This window comes from Macaca mulatta, chromosome 10, assembly GCF_049350105.2.
Source record: "Macaca mulatta isolate MMU2019108-1 chromosome 10, T2T-MMU8v2.0, whole genome shotgun sequence".
NCBI classification, from domain to species: Eukaryota; Metazoa; Chordata; class Mammalia; order Primates; family Cercopithecidae; genus Macaca; species Macaca mulatta.
The window spans coordinates 80,301,549-80,320,529 of NC_133415.1; the positions used below are offsets into that span (position 1 = coordinate 80,301,549).

General features: G+C 54.8%; 1 protein-coding gene across 2 annotated transcripts; it reads left to right on the forward strand.

The window, feature by feature from the left end:
- Positions 1 to 3,860: 3,860 nt before the first annotated feature.
- On the forward strand, positions 3,861 to 18,697 carry ADISSP (adipose secreted signaling protein). Of its 2 annotated transcripts, none has more exons than XM_001115327.4 (6): positions 3,861 to 3,937; positions 12,000 to 12,179; positions 13,510 to 13,652; positions 16,588 to 16,726; positions 17,680 to 17,802; positions 18,038 to 18,697. In XM_001115327.4, exons 2-6 carry the CDS (start codon positions 12,086 to 12,088, stop codon positions 18,136 to 18,138), a joined length of 600 nt encoding a protein of 199 aa, XP_001115327.1. In that variant the 5' UTR covers positions 3,861 to 3,937; positions 12,000 to 12,085; the 3' UTR covers positions 18,139 to 18,697. The 2 variants fall into 2 exon arrangements, with proteins under 2 accessions (XP_001115327.1, XP_001115283.2); XM_001115283.5 differs by having other exon boundaries at positions 12,000 to 12,104.
- Positions 18,698 to 18,981: the final 284 nt, after the last annotated feature.

An 18,981-nucleotide genomic window follows, 5' to 3' on the forward strand; every position in this document is an offset into this window, starting at 1 on the left:
GTTTACCTGAGGTTGGGAATTCGAGACTAGACTGACCAACATGGAGAAACCCCGTCTCTACTAAAAATACAAAATTAGCTGGGCGTGGTGGCGCATGCCTGTAATCTCTAAAAAAAATACAAAAATTAGCTGGGTGTGGTGGCATGTGCCTGTAGTCCTGGCTACTGGGGAGGCTGAGGTGGGAGGAGTGCTTGAGCCCAGGAGGCAGAGGTTGCAGAGCTGAGATCGCACCACTGCACTACAGCCTGGGTGGCAGAGTGAGACTGTCTCAAAAAAAAAAAAAAAAAAAAAAAAAGGTGGAATTACTCATTTCATTGATCATTTTTATTAGGTACTGCCAAGCAGTTTTCCAATGAGGTTATAGTTGTTTAATTTTTAATTAAAAAGAATAGAGGGCTGGGCACAGTGGCTTGTGCTTCTGGTCTGGTCTCACACATTAGGAGCCCAAGGTTGGGTGATCGCTTGAGGCTAAGAGTTTGAGACCAGCCTGGGCAACATAGTGAGACCCTGTCTCTGAAAAATAAAAATAAAAAAAACTAAGAGGGTGCAGAATACCATGTGTTTGGAGCTATAGCGAGTGTTGTGTATTTTTTTTTTTTTTTTTTTTTTTGAGACGGAGTTTCTCTCTGTCACCCAGGCTGGAGTGCAGTGGTGTCATCTGGGCTCACTGATCACAGGCGCCCACCACCATGCTAATTTTTTTGTATTTTTAGTACAGATGGGGTTTCACCATGTTAGCTAGGATGATCTCAATCTCCTGACCTCATGATCCGCCCGCCTCGGTCTCCCAAAGTGCTGTGATTACAGGCTTGAGCCACCGCGTCTGGCCGAGTGTTGTTGTTGTTGTTGTTTGTTTTTTTTTTTTTTTTTTTTTTTTTTTTTGAGATGGAGTCTGGCTCTGTCGCCCAGGCTGGAGTGCGGTGGCCGGATCTCAGCTCACTGCAAGCTCCGCCTCCCGGGTTTATGCCATTCTCCTGCCTCAGCCTCCGGAGTAGCTGGGACTACAGGCGCCCGCCACCTCGCCCGGCTAGTTTTTCGTATTTTTTAGTAGAGACGGGGTTTCACCGTGTTAGCCAGGATGGTCTCGATCTCCTGACCTCGTGATCCGCCCGTCTTGGCCTCCCAAAGTGCTAGGATTACAGGCTTGAGCCACCGCGCCCGGCCTGTTGTTGTTGTTTTTAAAACTCACCAGGTTCTCATGGTGTGTGGATGTTTTATGTGTGCTCCATCTGTTCTCCTAACCTGGAGTTGCTCCTAATTCTTGTCTTGCCTCCATCTCCAGGGAGCTTAGTAGGGGCCTGTGGTTTCCCTTGCAGAACCATCTAACTTTGGTAAGGCCCTCTGCACAGGAAGCCCCAGAGCCTGGGCACCACTCGTGTGGTAAAACAGACACATTGGGCAGTGATGGGGCAGCCATGTAACTCCTGCCCTGACTTCCTCCTGACATGAAGAGTCTCATTTTCTCCTGGAGGCTTTCCAGAACCATCTTTGGCTTTCCCTGAGAGCATGTAGTATCCCCAGGCACGGGCAGGTCTGTATTTCAACTCCTCCCAGTTGGCCAGACTGCCCAATGCCTGGGAGTGTGAGGAACATTTGGCAAGGACAGGAGACCACAGTTCTTTGTGTGTGGTGTCCCTCCTACACTAAACTGTGAGTGCCTTCCACTCCACAGAGCCTAGCACAATAACTTACTCATCAGACACATTCAGTAAATGTTTGCTGAAAGGAGTTGACAATTCGGAAATAACCCTGGGCTGTGCAGTTAGCAGCTAGTTTGTGTTTGAGAGAGCCCACACCAGAGATGGTTTTGAGGAGTTGGCTAGAAAGACTTTTGAAAAAAGCAGGGTTGGGCCAGGTGCGGTGGCTCACACCTTTAATCCCAGCACTTTGGGAGGCTGAGGCGGGCAGATCACTTGAGGCTAGGAGTTCAAGACCAGCCTAACCAACATGGTGAAACCCTGTCTCTACTAAAAATACAAAAATGAGCCCTGGGTGTGGTGGCGAGCGCCTGTAATCCCAGCTGCTTGGGAGGCTGAGGCAGAAGAATGGCTTGAACCCAGGGGGGCGGAGGCTGTAGTGAGCCGAGATGGTGCCACTGAACTCCAGCCTGGGCGACAGAGTGACACTCTGTCTCAAAAATAAATAAATAGGCAAACCTTATCCTTGTTGAAGAGGGCTTGAATTTTGGCTATAAGAGAGTGGGGAGGACCTTCCAGGTTGGAAGGTTGGGTAAGGAGGGAGAGGGGATCACAAATGTCTGCACTGACCCAGAAGGTAATTAACCATGAGAAACAGGGATTGGTGGGGACTATGGTAAAGTGATGTGCTCTTACGGGGCTTGTAATGCCAGGCTGGAATGTGAGCCCATGTCGTTAGATGTTTTGATATTTCAAAAGAAGCCACGAAACCAGATTCCTGATTCCAGAAAGAGGAGGGGGAGGCAGGAGGGGGAAGAACTTTTTAAAAAAGCCCCATGTGGGCTAAACAAAATACATCTACAGGCCACTTGGGGCCCACCGTCTGCCAACTTTAGACCTTCAAGACAAGGTCTAAAGGTAGTGGGGTGGGAGTGGTTAGAGTGGGCAGGAGTGAGTGGGCTGAGATCAGAATGTGAAAAGCTCTCAATGTAAGTGCTGTCTCTCAAACGCGAGGGCACATGAATCACCCAAAATGCTGCTAAAGTTTGTGAAGCGCTACTGGAGACAGTCCCAGAGGGCTTTGGAGCAGGAGAGGGACGCGATGAAAACAAGAGCTCAGAAAGATTAATTTGCCAACAGTGTGCAGACAGGAGATCAGCAGACAGGTTATCGACCACAGGGTGGCAGACTTGAGGGCTCCTTTAAGGCAGCGACCCCGGCCCTGCTGAAGGGAAGCTGGCCTTCAGCCGCCCAGGCCGCCACTCCTCTAGTTCCGTTGGAAGGAAGGCGCTGCGTGCTCCGGACGGCTTACTGCGGGCACTTTGGGGAATCCGTCCCCACGGGCGAAGTATAGGTGGGGTGTTCGCGAACCGGCAGGCGGAGAGCACCGGCAAGAACCCCCGCAGAACGGAGGGCCACGCCTCTCGCTCCCCGGCTCATTGCAGGCGCCCACATCCCACCCTGCAGTGCCGAAAGAGGCGCATCTCGCTGCCATGGCGACCGCCTCCATGGAGACCGGGAGCAGAGGCTGCGGTCCCCGGGGGCGCGTCACAGGCTCTCCCAGCCCCCAGCCCGCGTGCCTTCTTTGTTCTGATGCTTCTCCAGGCCGGGCCGGGCTCCCGGGACGTGTCTCGGGCCCGCACGGGGGCGCTTCTTCCGACACAGGGGAAGGGGTGGAAGGGGAAGAGGTCCAAACCCTGGGGTCGAAATAGGAGTGATGGAGGGTTCCTCAGCTCCTGAACGAGACTAGCACGGCCCGTATCGATGGCCGAAGCCAGCGTGGAAGCCCTGGGAGAAAGGCCACCTTCAGGAGCTCCACCCAGCCCCGAGACGCGCCCGACAGCCCTCCCGACAACGCAGGGCCCAAGGGAGGCGCGTCCTAGCAAGCGTCAAGGCTGGAGGCGCTATCCCCTAGGCGGAAGGGGCGGGGGCGGGGCCAATCCGCGGCCCTCCTTCCCCCTCTTCCCGTGCCGGGTTCTGGCCCCTGGCCCAGTTGGGCCGCCTGCCCACCTTCCTCGCGAGAGCTCGCCCGGCAGGCGCGGACTCGCAGGGCGCAGCCTCATCGACCCTTGCACGTGACGTAGGCGGCCCTCGCCAGTTGGCCGTTCTTTGGAGCCCGCTTATTGGTCCGAAGCATCTCTTGCCCCACCCCCAGAGCAACCAATGGGCGGAGGCGGGGGCGTGCCGACGGGCGGGCGGCAGCCGCGCGGGGCTCCCTTCCTCGTGTTCGGCGTTGAGCCCCTGCAGCCGCCCGCAGCGGTCGTCCCTGCCCTCCCCGGCCCCGGGGTGCACCCCGCAAGGTGAGGCCACCTCTCTGCTCCCTGCCTCCCGGTTCCTTCCCGTTCGCCGAGGTCCCCTCCCGGTCCCGGCCCTGTCCTGAGCAGTCAGTGCCTGGGACCCCAGCGGCTATGATGGCAGGGCTGGGGTGGGGGGCTCCGCTGTCGGGGCCGGGCCTGGAAGACTCCCCAGCACCTAAACTAGAGTGATGTCAGGTTCCCGGGGCTTAGTGACCGTTAGCTGGTGCAGCTGGGGTGTTTTCTGCGAAGCGATTGTCCGGGGGCACGAGTGCGGTAGTGAGGGCGGGGGCGTAATGGGGTCAGCGCCCCACCCTCCCCACGACCCTGTTCATTGCCGCTGCCTCGCTGCATGACCTTGGAGGAGTAGCATCTCTGAGCCTCCGAGCCTCAGCACCCTCAGGAAGGAGGGCAGTGATGTCTGGGAGTGCGGGCTCCGGAGACTCCTGCGTCAGCCGAGGTGAGCGAAGGTGGGGAGCGCACAGGATTATCTCCGAGGGACAAAGCCGCTGCCTCGCAGCTAGGGATGGATTGGATGGGGGGGATGTCCGATTGCATTTCCCCCCTCCCCCTGAGATGACAAGAATGGGGTGTGGCGGGGGTGCCACACCCACAGGGATGGCTGCCGGAGAGGATAAAGGGTCCTACACCTGGGCCCCTGGGGCCTCGGGGGCTTGGGCTCCACCTCCCCCCCGGTGGCACGAAGGAGGAGGGACTGGATTTAGGTTCTGGACCGATGTTTCCATTAGTAAGCAGGGACTGAGAAAGGGAAGTCTTCGCTTGCCTTTCTTCTTGAATCTTGGCACTGGAAAGTAGGGGTAGGGCATTTTTCTGCCCCGGGGAGTTGAAGAAAGTCGGGGCGGCATCCCTATCTCCCTCCCATTCTGGTCTTCTGTGGAGGGAAAATGTAGCTGGATAACCCCCCACATTCTATCCATCCTGAGCTACGAGGCAGCAGCCCTGTCCCTGGGAGATAATCCTGTGTGCTCCCACCCTCACCTCGGCTGACTCCCTGGACCCAGCCTGGCCTCTGCTTCTTGGGACCTCTGGATCACAGGCCCAGGGCAGGGCCTAGGTGGGGCATGCCATCTGGAGGCTAAGCACCCACTAGCTGAGGGCAAAGAGGGGAGAATGCTGGGCAGAGAAGGGCAGCACTTGTTGGGGAGGCAGGAAGGTGTGGGTGGTGAGGGTCCCTTCTCCATATTCCCCCACCCCCACCCCCAGCACTTCACTGTTAGAGGGAGAGAGAACACCCATACTTATCTTTGCACCTTTGGCCCGCTGGAGGGAGAAGGAAATGAAGTCACATTAAGGCTGAGTTGATGTGAAGCTGCCACAACTTCTGACCTCCAGCCTCGCTTTTCCAGGCCTTGTTCTGAGTATGTGTGGCCCCTGCTGTGTCCAGTGCTGAGAGTCAGCAGGTCAATGTGGCCCCATCTCAAGGCCTTAATGGGTGTTCTTTTCACAGGCATGAGCTTTAATGGGAGGCTACGCAGTGCTTCTGCTGGACTGAGTGCTTGAGCCAGGACTGAGCCCCAGGCTAGGGTAGGAGAGGAAGAGGTAGGGAGGGTGGAAGGTTGCGGAGTTCCTGGCTCAAGAGAGAAAGACTTTGAACCACAATGAGAATGGGGATTGAAGAAGGAACGAGAAATGAGGTCTCATACGTTGGGAGCATACTGGCCAGAGGTGAATGGGTGTAACTCCTCTTCCTGCACCCTGGGCTGGGGACTGGAAGCTTGCTGACACCCCATCTCAGCAGGGAGGGTAAAATATTTTTTTTTGCTGGGGGGAGGGGCACCATGTTCCTCCCTGGTTATTTCCCAGTTTTCCAGGATGTTCATTCTGCACATCTTCCTTGTGAGCCCCTCTGGTTAGGGGGACTGGGAACTCACAGCATCTGTTCTCTGACCCTCCCTAGGGACCTGGCTGCTGTGGGAGTGGGAGAAGGGGCAGGCAGGAGGAGGGAGGCCCCCTCAACCCTTGAGCTGTTTTCCAAGAAGGCTGACATCCCTGGGGCCCACTCTAAGGGTCATTCCTGACTCCTCCAGGATTGGCCTGAAGTGCCTCTCTGACGGTGCTGCTGAAATTGCTGTTGCTTTAGAAACCAGGCCTTTGGGGGTTTGCTTTTGCAGAGGTGGGGGTGCATTGTCACAGAGCTTCAGACACAGTTACAGCAAACCCTGGGAGGAAGAGGCCACTGCTTATTCCTGTGTTACACATTAGGAAACAGGGACAGAGAAGTGAAAGAACTCACCCATGCAGCTAGCAAGGGCAGATCCTGAATTTGAACCAGGACTCCTGCCTCTGGGGGCCTTGTGGATTGAGCCACGGTGAAGCCTTGGTTAGCACAGGAGGAGGCTGGAGGCAGGGCCAGGCTTGGGTTTGTGTGGTGGCCTAGCTGTTCTCTGTGGACACAGCTGCAGCAGGGGAGGTCCAGTGCCCTCTTTGCCTGTTTCTGATGAGGAATTGTATGTGGACAAGAGTCCAGCTCCCAGGGGACAGTGACCAGCAGGTTCTCCATTGAGAAAGGAGGTTTGGTTTTCCCAGTTTCCTATGGCTTCCTGAAGTCACTTGCTTCCTGCCTCTATGTCCTCACTGTCCGGAGGGTTACAGGCCCTGAGTGTTTGCCCTTTACTGAATACTGGGCACTGCAATGAGATGTGGGTCCCACCCTCAGTGGGGATGGGGCATGTCCCTCTCAAAGCAGGCATGGACAGGTAACCAGCTGATTGCAGCAAGGCCTGAGGAATGCCAGTGGGAGGCCACTTGGTGGGGGCCAGCGAGGGAAGCGCCCCCGGGCAGGGGTAGGGTAAGAGAGCGGGGTGGGGAGTTCTGCTTCCTGAGAGCCCCCAGTGCAGTCACTGGCTCTGACCATATCATTTAGTGCTGAAGTACGGGCCTTGGCCAGGCCCTCTAAGCAAATGTGATGTGATCATTCATTCAACAAACATAAACCAAACACAGCTCCTCCCTGTCTGGTGCTGCGCTGAGTGCCAGGGACACAGGGTTTGACAGAAACACAGTCACTAACCTCGTAAAGTGAGGAAGAGGGATATCAAACGATCCCAGACGTGAGAAAGGGGATTCCGTAAAGAGCTGTAGTCCTGTCCTGGGATTTGCAGGGTATGCATCCTTAAAAAAGAAATGTTGGGGTTGAGACCCTGTCGAAGGTGTGGCTGGGAGGGATGGGATTGTTTCTGGCTGAAGGGATGACCTGGGCAAAGGCAGGGGGCCGGGTCAGGCAGTAGTTGGGGGGAAGACAGGGAGAGCGCCCTGCATGGACCGGGTCAGTGTTTTGTGAAAAGGACCTGTGGCCTTTGCTCACCAGCCACTAGTGCAGTTTGACCTGAGCCTTCAGGGAGCATCCTGGGAGATGGGGGGACCTTGTGGACCCTGGGCTGTCACTGCCTCCTGGCTGCAGAGGTGTGGCTGGGGCAGCCTCTGCAGGATAGGAGGAGGGCCTCACACTCTTGCACTTGGACATTTGTCATATGCTCTGAGTTCACAGCTTTGGGGGCAGCTGTAGTTGGTGGTGGGTTACGGCAGGCTGCTTTCCAAGACCAAGTTCCCTGGGGACAAGAGCTTTCTAGGGCTGAGGCAACCGACCCCACAGTGACCCTGGCCAGAGGTGAGTGGGTATAGCTCCACTTCCTGCACCCTAGGCTGGGGCCTGGAAGCTCACCTCTAAGAGGGGGTTGCTGGCCTGGTCCATTGGCCAGAGGGGGCTCCTGGTGGTACCCAAACTGTGAACACCCTGCCCATGAGGCAAGGCTTGGGCATGGGTTGACTTTGCCCACATTGAGGAGTGGGGAGTGAGGTGAGGCCACACCTGCTCCCAGGGCAGCTTGGCACCAGAGGGACCTTGAGGTCATGCCCTCCACAGGCCCAGCCCTAGACTATGAGGCCACCCTGTAGTTCCTCTTCTTTTCCTGGACTGACGAGCCAGTGTCACTCATCTCTAAATTCTTCAGTGTGTTTCCCTGAAAAAATAAGGACATACTTCTTTACCTAATACAATTCCATGATCGTACCTAACAAAGTCAACTCATTTCTTAGTGTCACCTCATGTCCAGGCCATTTACATTTTCCAGATCCCCCAAATGTCTTTTTCTTTTTTTTTTTTGAGACAGAGTTTTGCTCCTTTTGCCCAGGCTAGAGTGCAATGGCACGATCTTGGCTCATCACAACCTCCGCCTCCCGGGTTCAAGTGGTCTCCTGCCTCAGCCTCCTGAGTAGCTGGATTACAGGCATGCACCACCACGCCTTGCTAATTTTGTATTTTTTAGTAGAGACAGCGTTTCTCCATGTTGGCCAGGCTGGTTTCGAACTCCCGACCTCAGGTGATCTGCCTGCCTTGGCCTCCCAAAGTGCTGGGATTACAGGCATGAGCCACCGCGCCCAGCCTGTTTTTTTTTTTGAGACAGAGTCTCACTGTGTCACCCAGGCTGGAGTGCAGTGGCGGGATCTTGGCTCACTGCAACCTCTGTGTCCCAGGTTCAAGCAGTTCTCCTGCCTCAGCCTCCTGACTAGCTGGGATTACAGGCGCACACCACCACACCTGGCTAATTTTTGTATTTTTAGTAGAGATGGGGTTTTGCCATGTTGGCCAGGCTGGTCCCAAACTCCTGACCTCAGGCTTCCCGCCTTGGCTTCCCAAAGTGCTGGGATTATAGGTATGAGCCGCAGCACCTGGCCCCCACAGATGTCTTCTTTGATAGGTAGTTCGAAACACCCTCTACTTTATTTTTCTTCTCGCAGCTGATGTGGTGAAAAAAACAGGTCAGTTGTCCTGAAGATTATCCTTTTTTGGTCTGTAAGTGTGTGTTGATCTAGAACAGGGGTTGGCAAACCTTTGCTCTGAAGGGCCAGATCATAAATGGTTTAGACTTTGCAGGCCATATGGTCTCTATCATAACTACTTGGAAGTAGCTTTGTTTTAGTGCAAAAACAGACAACATGTAAGTGAATGAAGTGTAGTGTTCTATTAGTAAAACTTTTTTTTTTTTTTTTTTTTTGAGACGGAGTCTCGCTCTGTAGCCCAGGCTGGAGTGCAGTGGCAAGATCTCAGCTCACTGCAAGCTCCGCCTCCCGGATTCACGCCATTCTCCTGCCGCAGCCTCCCAAGTAGCTGGGACTACAGGCGCCCGCCACCTCGCCCGGCTAGTTTTTGTATTTTTAGTAGAGACGGGGTTTCATCGTGTTAGCCAGGATGGTCTCGATCTCCTGACCTCGTGATCCGCCCGTCTCGGCCTCCCAAAGTGCTGGGATTACAGGCTTGAGCCACCACGCCCGGCCTATTAGTAAAACTTTATTTACAAAAAACTTTATTTTCCAGGCCCGGCGGCTCATGCCTGTAATCCCAGCACTTTGGGAGGCTGAGGTGGGCGGATTGCTTAAGCTCTGGAATTTGAGACCAGCCTGGGCAACCCTGTCTCTACAAAAATTAGCCAGGCATGGTGGTGTGTGGCTGTGGTCTCAGCTACTTGGGAGGCTGGGGTGGGAGGATTGCTTGAGCCTGGGAGATCAAGGCAGCAGTGAGCTGGACTCCAGCCTAGGCTGGACAGAGTGAGACCCTGTCTCAAAAACAAAAAAACAGGCAGCAACTCTACCATCAGCTGCGTAATCAGCTGTAGTTTGCCGCTTTCCTATCTAGAACAATCTCCCTTGTTTTCTTTTTCTTTTTCTTTTTTTTCTTGAGACAGAGTCTCACTGTGTCGCCCAGGCTGGAGTGTCGTGGTGCGATCTCGGCTCACTGCAACCTCTGCCTCCTGTATTCAAGTGATTCTCCTGCCTCAGCCTCCCAAGTAGCTGGGACTATAGGCGCCTGCCACGACACCCGGCTAATGTTTGTACTTTTAGTAGAGACGGGGTTTCACTATGTTGGCCAGGCTGGTCTTGAACGCCTTACCTTGTGATCTGCGAAACTGCTGGGATTATAGGTGTGAGCCACCATGCCTACCCTGTTTTATTTTTCTTCTTGACATTTGAAAACAAAAACAAAAACAAAAAACAGGTCAGTCATCCTGTAGAATGTCCTGCCTTCTGGGCTTGTCTCATTGCTTTCTCATGGAGTCATTAAATTTGTTCCACTCTCCTTTGTGTTTTCAGCAAATAAGAAGTTGAAGCTAGAGGCTGGTTTAGATCCAGGTTAAACCTTTTTGGCAGGAATCCCTTGTCAGTGATGCTGTGACTTTGGGCTGCCTCACTTCAGGAGGCATCAGTGTGACAGGCTGTCCTGCACAAAGTAGAGAGAGAGACCAGTGGGTGACTGGGAGTAGTCACATCCCTCCATTGCAAACTCGTGCTATTCCTCTTAAACACCAGGTCCTCGGCCAGGCACGGCGGCTCACGCCTGTAATCCCAGCACTTGGGAGGCCATAGTGGGCAGATCACTTGAGGTCAGGAGTTTGAGACCAGCCTGGCCAACATGGTGAAACTCCATCTCTACTAAAAATACAAAAATTAGCCAGGCATGAGTCTCAGCTACTTGGGAAACTGAGGCAGGAGAGTCGCTTGAACCCAGGAGGCAGATGTTGCAGTGAGCTGAGATTGTGCCATTGCACCCCAGCCTGGGTGACAAGAGCGAAACTCTGTCTCAAACAAAACAAAACAAAACAAAACCAAAGAAAAAAAAAACCACACACACACACCCCAGGTCCTCTGTCAGTGACACTTGGGCACCTGTGAGTATCTGCTTCCTGTCAACCTTCCCTTCTGGTTTAGCATCCACTGGCTCTGGTTGCCTCCAGCATTTGTTTCTTTTCTTTTTTTTTTGAGACGGAGTCTCGCTCTGTCGCCCAGGCTGGAGTGCAGTGGCCAGATCTCAGCTCACTGCAAGCTCCACCTCCCGGGTTCACACCATTCTCCTGCCTCAGCCTCCCCAGGCGCCCGCCACCTCGCCCGCCTAGTTTTTTGTATTTTTTAGTAGAGATGGGGTTTCACCGTGTTAGCCAGGATGGTCTCGATCTCCTGACCTCGTGATCTGCCTGTCTTGGCCTCCCAAAGTGCTGGGATTACAGGCTTGAGCCACCGCGCCTGGCCCAGCATTTGTTTCTTTAGGGGTTGCAGAATGACTTAGCATTTGGTCATTTCTTTGTTATTTATTAGCAGGAATTCTTCCCGAAAGAAGAGCTTTCCGTCAACCACCAGGGCAATTTGGTCACAAGAAAGGCCAAGAGACAGGCCGAATTATTTCTCTTTAATCCCTAGCTTTCAGAGTAAAGAGGGCACTGCTACCGTCAGTGGTGACAAATGAGGGCTTTTGAGGGCTTGGGTTTGTTTGTTTTGCTTTCCCTCGTCTTTTTTAATAATCTCTGTGAATGCCCTGCTTTTATGTGTTCCATCTGTTTCCATCAGTTGCACTCATTATTCTTTTTGATGCTCAGATAGTCCCAGCTCGGCCCATTGGAGGCTTCCTGGGGTGCCTCTCACTGCCCCTGTGCTGAGGCTGCCGTTGGGGAGATGAGCCGGAGGCAGGCCTGAGACTCGGGGCAGGGTCTGAATGGCGGGTTCAGATGGGGGCACACCCCCTCCACAGGCATCTGTTTTGCACATGGCCCTGACCGATCACCAGGAGGGAAAGCCCTAAGAACATGTTTCTTTTATGTGATCCCCTGTTCTTGCCCACCATCAAGCACACTGTTGCCTCTGACCTCACCCAGCTGCATTGCTTGTGCAACCTGAATAATGTAGCTCTAGGCCCAGCCTTCAGGGTCAGCAAGACCAGAACTGGTCCCTGGAAAATACCCATAAAATCCTCCTTTCCAGGCTGCCCCTCCTGCCAGCCTCTGGGAGTGCTGGGGATAGGAGTCCTATGCTGTTGCTTTGGCACCTAGAAGCTGTAGCTCAGCACATGCTGGCAGAACCCTGAGTCACTGGGGTATCACGAAGGGGTGAGGGCTCTTGGTGAATGTGGGCAGGAGCCCCCATGCTAGAGAGTACAGACACCACTTGGGCTGCTGAGAGCAGTAGCAGTTTGAGTCCTTCCTAAAGGGAGCTCCTCTGCTCTCCCCAAACCATGGGTCCATGGGTGGCCCTGACCCCTGCCCTCCCCACTCCCTATCTTCAGGCTCCTGCTGGTGTCCCTGGAGCATGGGAGGCCGCTGAGTGTGAGTGGCGGTGTCCGGCAGGAGCTGCGTGGCAGGGAGGGCGTCCATGGCTGCGGCTAACAAGGGTAAGTGCCTTCCTGGCCTGGTGGGGCTTGCACAAGCTCTTCCAGTGGGCCCTGGTAGGAGGGCCATTGCTGCAGGTAGGGCCCGCGCCACCTGTGTATGTGTGTGCATGTGTGAGTGCGTGTGTGTTGGTGTGCGAATGTGATTGGGAATATGTCAGTGTTTGTACCAGGTCCTGGGGCTCATACAAGCCCTAGCAGGGACCCCTGTGGACCCCTGTGGAGCCCTGCTGACTCCTTAGGCTCGTCTGTGGAGATGTGTGCTCTTGTGTCTCTGTCCTTCCACTGTGGGGGTTGGGGGAGCTGATGGGGCTTGTGGTGAGCACTGAGTCTGGTGATATGGGAGGGCCACAGCAGGCTGTGGAAGGGAATTTGAGTTTCGTTCAGAATCCAGAAGGGATAAGGGAGGGTTTTAGGCCAGGGTGATCTGGTGAGATTAGAGGGTTAGTTCTGTGGGGCTCACCAGGGATTGTGGATGTGCCAGGCTGGCCCCCTGGGCCTCCGAGTATCCAAGAGGCCGGCTCAAAGCTGGATCAGGTCCTCCCACTAAGAGGACCCTGGGCAGAGCTCTTGGTGGGAGGGCCTAGGGGCCAGGGGTCAGAGAGGACTAGGGCCATGCTCTCGGCCTCCCCAGCCTGAGTGTTCATCCAGTCCAGGCCTTCAGCGCGGCTCCTGGCTACCCTACCTTTCCCATCCCTCTGCCCTTTCTGGTCTTGGAGAACCCGACCCAGCTCAGAGACAGCTGAGGACCTTGATGGTGGGTTAGGCAGAGGAAGGAAGGGGGTCTTGGGGTGGGTCTGGAAGCTTCCTTGGGTTCTCTCTTCTTGCTTGCCAGTGGCCAGTGAGGTTTAGTGGCAGCTGCAGCCTTGCCTAGGTGGGCTGAGTGTATTTTTTGATCCCCTTTGTTTCTGCCACCCCTAGGCAGATCCCCTAGAGCCTGTTCCTGTCCCTGCCCCTTCAGGTTTGGGTCATGAGGATGGGCAGGCAGGGGCCTCATGCACTGACACAGCTTGGGGGTAGGCCCCAGGGATGGGGGGCTTTGCACTATGAAGGAGAGCACTGGGCAGGGTATCCAGAGGACTGGCCTGAGCCCCACGCTGCCCTGGCTTGGTGGGAGTCTGGAAGACTGTCCCTTCCTGTCTCTGGCACCAGCCCCATCCCCTTCAAGCAAGGGTCATATTAGCCAGTCCCTGAGTCCCCCCACACCCCCTCTCAGGGGATGCATTTTTGTGGGAAGACTCGGGGGGCCTCAAGCCTCATGATCCCAGTGTCCACCTAGCCTTGAAAAGAGCCCAGCCAGTGGGAGCTGGATGATGTCAACGGCAGTCTTGGGGGCGACGAGGGGACAAGCGGGAGGAGTTTCCTGGGGACACGGAAAGCCCTCAGAGCCCTCTCTCACTCTTCCTAGGCAACAAGCCCAGAGTCCGGAGTATCCGCTTTGCGGCAGGCCATGATGCGGAAGGATCCCACAGCCACGTCCACTTTGATGAGAAGCTGCATGACTCGGTGGTCATGGTCACCCAGGAGAGTGACAGCAGCTTTCTGGTCAAGGTACATGCACACCTCCCCCATCAGCAGCTTCTCCCACTCCCCGGCTCTGCCTGGCTTCTGGGTGCCTGTCCCCTTTCCTCTCAGCTGGGCTTATAGGCATGTCTGTGCCTTTCCCTGTGCCTTGGTTTCCCCATCTGTCAGATGGGAGGCAGTGAGATTTCAATGAGATGAGAGCATTTAGAATGTCATCCAGGTCAAGAATGTCATCCAGATCAAGATGAGCAGAGCCATTGCTGTCATCTGCTTTACCCAGACAATAGCAATGGAAGGCAGTGTCGCGGCTATGGTGCCACTGGCCCAGGTTCAGGTCTGGGCCAGCCGTTCTGGCTCTGTGACCTTGGGACCTGAATTTCTCTTCTCTCAAGTGGAGACAATCACATTACCTAGACTTGGTATGAGAATGGAAGAATGTATGTATGTGATACAGGTGTGAAGCTAATTACAGCAATAACAAGGTGCAACTTTCTTTTTTAACCCTTCTTTGCCCAATCTCTGGCTGAGTTAGGCTCTTTGAAGTAGTATTATCACCCCCTGTTTTCTGCTTGGTGGAGCTGGGTTGGGGAAAATTGAGACTGAGGCCTTATTTATTCAGTCAATAAATGAAGGGTCCAGAGTTGAACAGGAGTGCCCTTGGGTCGGGGGAGGTCTGGCCTATTGAGCTGGACCTGCAGGGGGGTCTGCTGTGCTGCTCAAAAGGGGCCCAGGTTTAGTCTGGCCAACGTGTCAAAACCCATCTCTACTAAAAATACAAGAGTTAGCCGGGTGTGGTGGCGCACACCTGTAGTCCCAGCTACTTGGGAGGCTGAGGCAGGAGAATTTCTTGAACCCAGGAGGCTGAGGTTGCAGTGAACTGAGATTGCGCCAGTGTACTCCAGTCTGGGCAACAGAGAGACTCCGTCTCAAACAAACAAACAAAAAAGGTGGGTTTTGTCTCCATTTCTGTCCAACTCTGAAGTTCCCACTCTTTGTCTTACAGCTGACAGCTTCCCCAAGAGAATAAACGGAACAAACCAACACTTAAAAATAGCTCTCTCCCCTCATTGCAAAATTCACTCATGTCTTAATAGACATGAGAAAATTTGGAAGACAGAGAAAATGTGAAGAAATTTAAAAGTACCCACAGTCATACTATCCCAAAATAACCATGGTTAATATTCTGATGTGTGTTATTTCAGCTTTTTTTTTTTTTTCTTTTTGAGACGGAGTCTTGCTCTGTCACCAGGCTGGAGTACAGTGGCGTGATCTCGGCTCACTACAACCTCCAACTCCTGGGTTCAAGTGATTCTCCTGCCTCAGCCTCCGGAGTAGCTGGGATTATAGGCACATGCTACCACGCTCAGCTATTTTTTTATATTTTTAGTAGAGACGGGGTTTCACTCTTTTGGCCAGGATGGTCTCGATCTCCTGACCTCGTGATCCACCCCTGTCGGCCTCCCAAAGTGCTGCGATTACAGGCGTGAGCCACCGCGCCCAGCTTATTCCAGCTTTTTAAAATTTTATTTATTTATTTTTCTGAAAACACTATGGTGACGGATCCAGCTTATTTTAAAAAGCGTTGTTTCCAAAAACAAAAGCTGGCATCACCATGTCCACACTGGTTTTTGCTTGTTTCTGTTGTGAACTGTCTCCTGTGTCAGTAAATAATTTTCCACGAGATTTTACAACTGCCTACTGCTCCATGATATGTGTCATCATTGACTTAGCTGGCTCCCTATTCCTGGGTGTTACGGCTGTTTTTGTTTTCATTGTTATAAATAAGGCAGTGAAGAGTATTTTTTTGCACATCTCTATTTCCCCTGGAAAATTCTACAAGTAGTACCCCTGGGTCACAGGGTCACAGTTAGCAGGTACAGCCAGAAAGCCTTCTTGAGGGGTGTGCCCTCTACCAGCAGAGCATGAGGGGGGCACATGGACTGAGGTTTGTCATGTAGCAATATCGACCTGGTCCCATTGAACAGCTAAAACTCTCTGCAGCCAGTCCCAGTTGGCCCCCAGGGATGGGGCTGCCCAGCCCCAGTAACTGTGAGCAGGAGTTTGTGTGCTCATGTGAGCTGGGAGTACAGCATGCACCCTTTGCCTGCTGGCCTGACACCCCTGCCAGTCATCCTGCTTAGCAACCACCCTGGCTTGTGACCCTTCATACTACTGGAGTTTCCAAGAATGGCATTTGTTCCAGAGGGTGGCTGTCACCAAGCACTGTGAATGAACAACAGAAATTGCTTGGGTTGTGAGTATGGGCCATTGGGCATAGTCAGCCTTTGAGTGGGCAGGCGGGCATCCACAATCCGGTGCCAGCAGGGCAGCCAGGAGCCCCAGTTCAATGGCTGGTGCCAGGCCTATGGTCCAGCTCTGGGCTGACACAGCTGGTCTACTGTCGTGTCTCTAATTTGATCCCATCCCTCATCCCGCACTGTCTGTGGCCTGGTGTCATCCTATGAGCGAATGGAAGACCAGCATCCTTGACCCTGGGATACTGGCAGTGATGGGGACAGGTGGATGACCTGTGGGACTTTGAACCTTTCCTTGTAGGCAGTGGGTGGTACCTTGCTGGGTGCCATGCATGGCAGGAGTGGTTAAGAAGTCTAGGGAGGACTTGACCCTGGCCACACTATGTGGCCTTTGGCCAATCATTTTGTGGCTTCCATTTTCTCGTCTATGAAATGAGCCACTGAGGACTTTGGGGCCTGTGAGACAGATGCTGAGGATCTTGCTGGCCAAGCTGTAGGGCTGGGACCCTCAAGGGAAGGGGTCTGTGAAAGGGCTGGGACCACTGGGCTGGGTGGTCGATCAGCTAGAGTGATGGAGGGAATTGGGCTTTCTGGGCTCTCTGGGGAAGCAGGTGCTGGGGTCCATGGGATCATAGGTGACACAACTGGGTGGGCCTGGGGGAAGCAGGAAGTGAAGGTGCCTCCCTCCCCCACCTCTCTTGCTGTAGGTTGGCTTCCTGAAGATCCTGCACAGGTATGAGATTACCTTCACTCTGCCCCCAGTGCACAGGCTGAGCAAGGACGTCCGTGAGGCACCTGTCCCCAGCCTGCACCTCAAGCTCCTCAGTGTGGTGCCCGTCCCTGAAGGTGCGTCCCCTCCTCCAGCAGGCCCATAGGGAGTGGGAGTGAGAACATGGGGTGCTCCCTTACCCCCAACTAGGGTGGATGGGCAGCTCAGCAAGTCGGGGACATGGCACCTCTTTGTGAGCTTGCAGTGTGGCAGCACAGCAGGTCCCACACTCCAGGCCTTGCTCCCTGTCCCTGAACAGAAGTCCATGAGCTCGTACTTGCCTGTACCTGCCCATGGTGTGATGGTTACCTCTGTGGGGCAGTAACCAAGACGGGAGCCGCTGAGGAACTTGTTTGAAGCCTCCAGCTCTCCCTCCTGCTTCCCTAACCCTCGAGAAAAACCTGCTGGAGCTACACACACCTTGTGGATAACTCCTAGTACCCACCAGTCCCAGACCTTGGATTTCAGGCTGCTGTTCCTATCAGGCTCCCTTCAGGTCCTGCCCCACCCCCAGCTCCCAGGCTGGCAGAAGCTAGGGTGTCAGTTTCATGGAGCTCCAGCTTCAGTTTCCTGTCCCCATCACCAGCCTCCCCATAACCTTGTCCTTCAATGGATTGAGACCCCTCAGGCCTTTACCTCTTGCCATCTGATCTGCTCAAAGCCTACCCCGCCCCACCCCCCTCATTCCTCATCACCGCCTCTCCCTGCCTTCCTTTTGGGAGAAAATAGCCAGACCTTCTTTTGGAAGCCTGAATTGGACTCTACTTCATTCACTCTTGGAGCCACATTGGGGTGGCCCACAGGCTGGAGGCATGTCCAGCTCACTGAAGAATGGGTAAATTTTTGAGACCTCTGCACCCCTGCTAGGGGGAATGGGTCTCTGGGCTCCAGAAGGGCCATCCCTGCCCCTTTCTTGGGGCAACACAGCATGTAGCCCCCCGCCATGGTGGTGGGTAGGGGCCAGTGAGTGCCAGGGGTAGGATCGGGAGGCTGAGGGAGGTACTGACCACTTGCCTCTGTCCCCGGGCAGGTTATAGTGTCAAGTGCGAGTACTCAGCACACAAAGAGGGCGTCCTCAAAGAGGAGATACTGCTAGCCTGCGAAGGTGGCACCGGCACCTGTGTGCGCGTGACGGTGCAGGCCCGCGTCATGGGTGAGAGCATGAGGCTCCTGGTTGGAGGAGGGATGCACAAGCTCGACTGCAAGGGTTTCTGTCCTCAGGGAACCAGGGCTGAACAAGGGCTCCTTGCCCAGTTTGGGGGTTCTCAACCTCCTTGGTGGGTCCCCACCTCCAGCTGATCCCTGAGGGAAGGGGAGGGGTCCCCTTAGTGGGCCGCATGGGTGGGGCCAGGGGCCAGCATGGCACTGACTTGCACCCCACCTTGCAGACCGACACCACGGCACGCCCATGCTGCTGGACGGTGTCAAGTGCGTGGGCGCCGAGCTGGAATATGACTCAGAGCACAGCGACTGGCATGGCTTTGACTGAGGCCTGAGGCCCCGCCTGCCCCGGGCCCCTCAGCCTTAAACCCCGCCTTGTCCCCCCGACATGCTGCGTGATGGTGTGGCTTCCTCGCCCCTCTCTGGGGTGGGCGTGGGGGTGGAGTGGCCTTGCCCACGCCTCTCACCTCTGCCTTCATTTGTGCCGCCACCCTGCCCCTTCCGCGTCCTCCTCTCCCACTTCCTCCTCTCCGTGTGCCTCAGTCTCCTGCCGGAAGAAATGGGTTGAGCCCGAAAGGAGGCTGTCTGAGGAAGGGAGAGGGAGGGCCTGGGGTGGGTTTCCCACTCCCCACCCCAAGCCATAGGGGCTCCAACCAGGGTCTGGGAGAGGATGGAGCTGGCTCTGTGGCGTCGTGGCCCCATTACTGCTGCTGCTGCCTTGCTTCAGCCACCTCTCCTGCCCCTCCCTCGTCCCCACTGCTATCCACCATGAGTAGGAGGGAGGTGCAGTCCCCAGCACCCCCCCCAGCCCTCAGGTCTGTGTTACTTGGTTTTTAAGCGACTGGTTGGGATAGAACCCTAAAGAAATAAAACTTCCAGTGGATACCTGAAGCCAGGTGGATTTTTGTTCTCTGGGGTTGGGGTAATGCCTACTCCTTTGCAGATGGGCCAAGGAAGGACTTGGGTAGACTCACTCAGGAGGCAGGGGCACCGCGTGGTATTATACCACCTAGCCCCACAAGAGGTATGCACAGGTGGTGGCATTTTAGGCCAGAAGCTGGCTGCCAAGACAATTAGTTTGAATGAGGAGGGAGGGACCTCGTGTAGGCAAGAGAGGTCTTAAGCAGTGGAGTTGTTTGGGATGCTTGATGGGGAGACAGCAGCACCCCCT

Bases quoted from the DNA above. Each gene is read 5' to 3' on its own strand.
- ADISSP (XM_001115327.4), top strand. From the start codon at position 12,086: ATGGCTGCGGCTAACAAGGGTAAGTGCCTTCCTGGCCTGGTGGGGCTT. The intron at 12,180-13,509 runs GTAGGGCCCGCG...CACTCTTCCTAG, and splicing joins TAGGAGGGCCATTGCTGCAG to GCAACAAGCCCAGAGTCCGG. The intron at 13,653-16,587 runs GTACATGCACAC...CTCTTGCTGTAG, and splicing joins ACAGCAGCTTTCTGGTCAAG to GTTGGCTTCCTGAAGATCCT.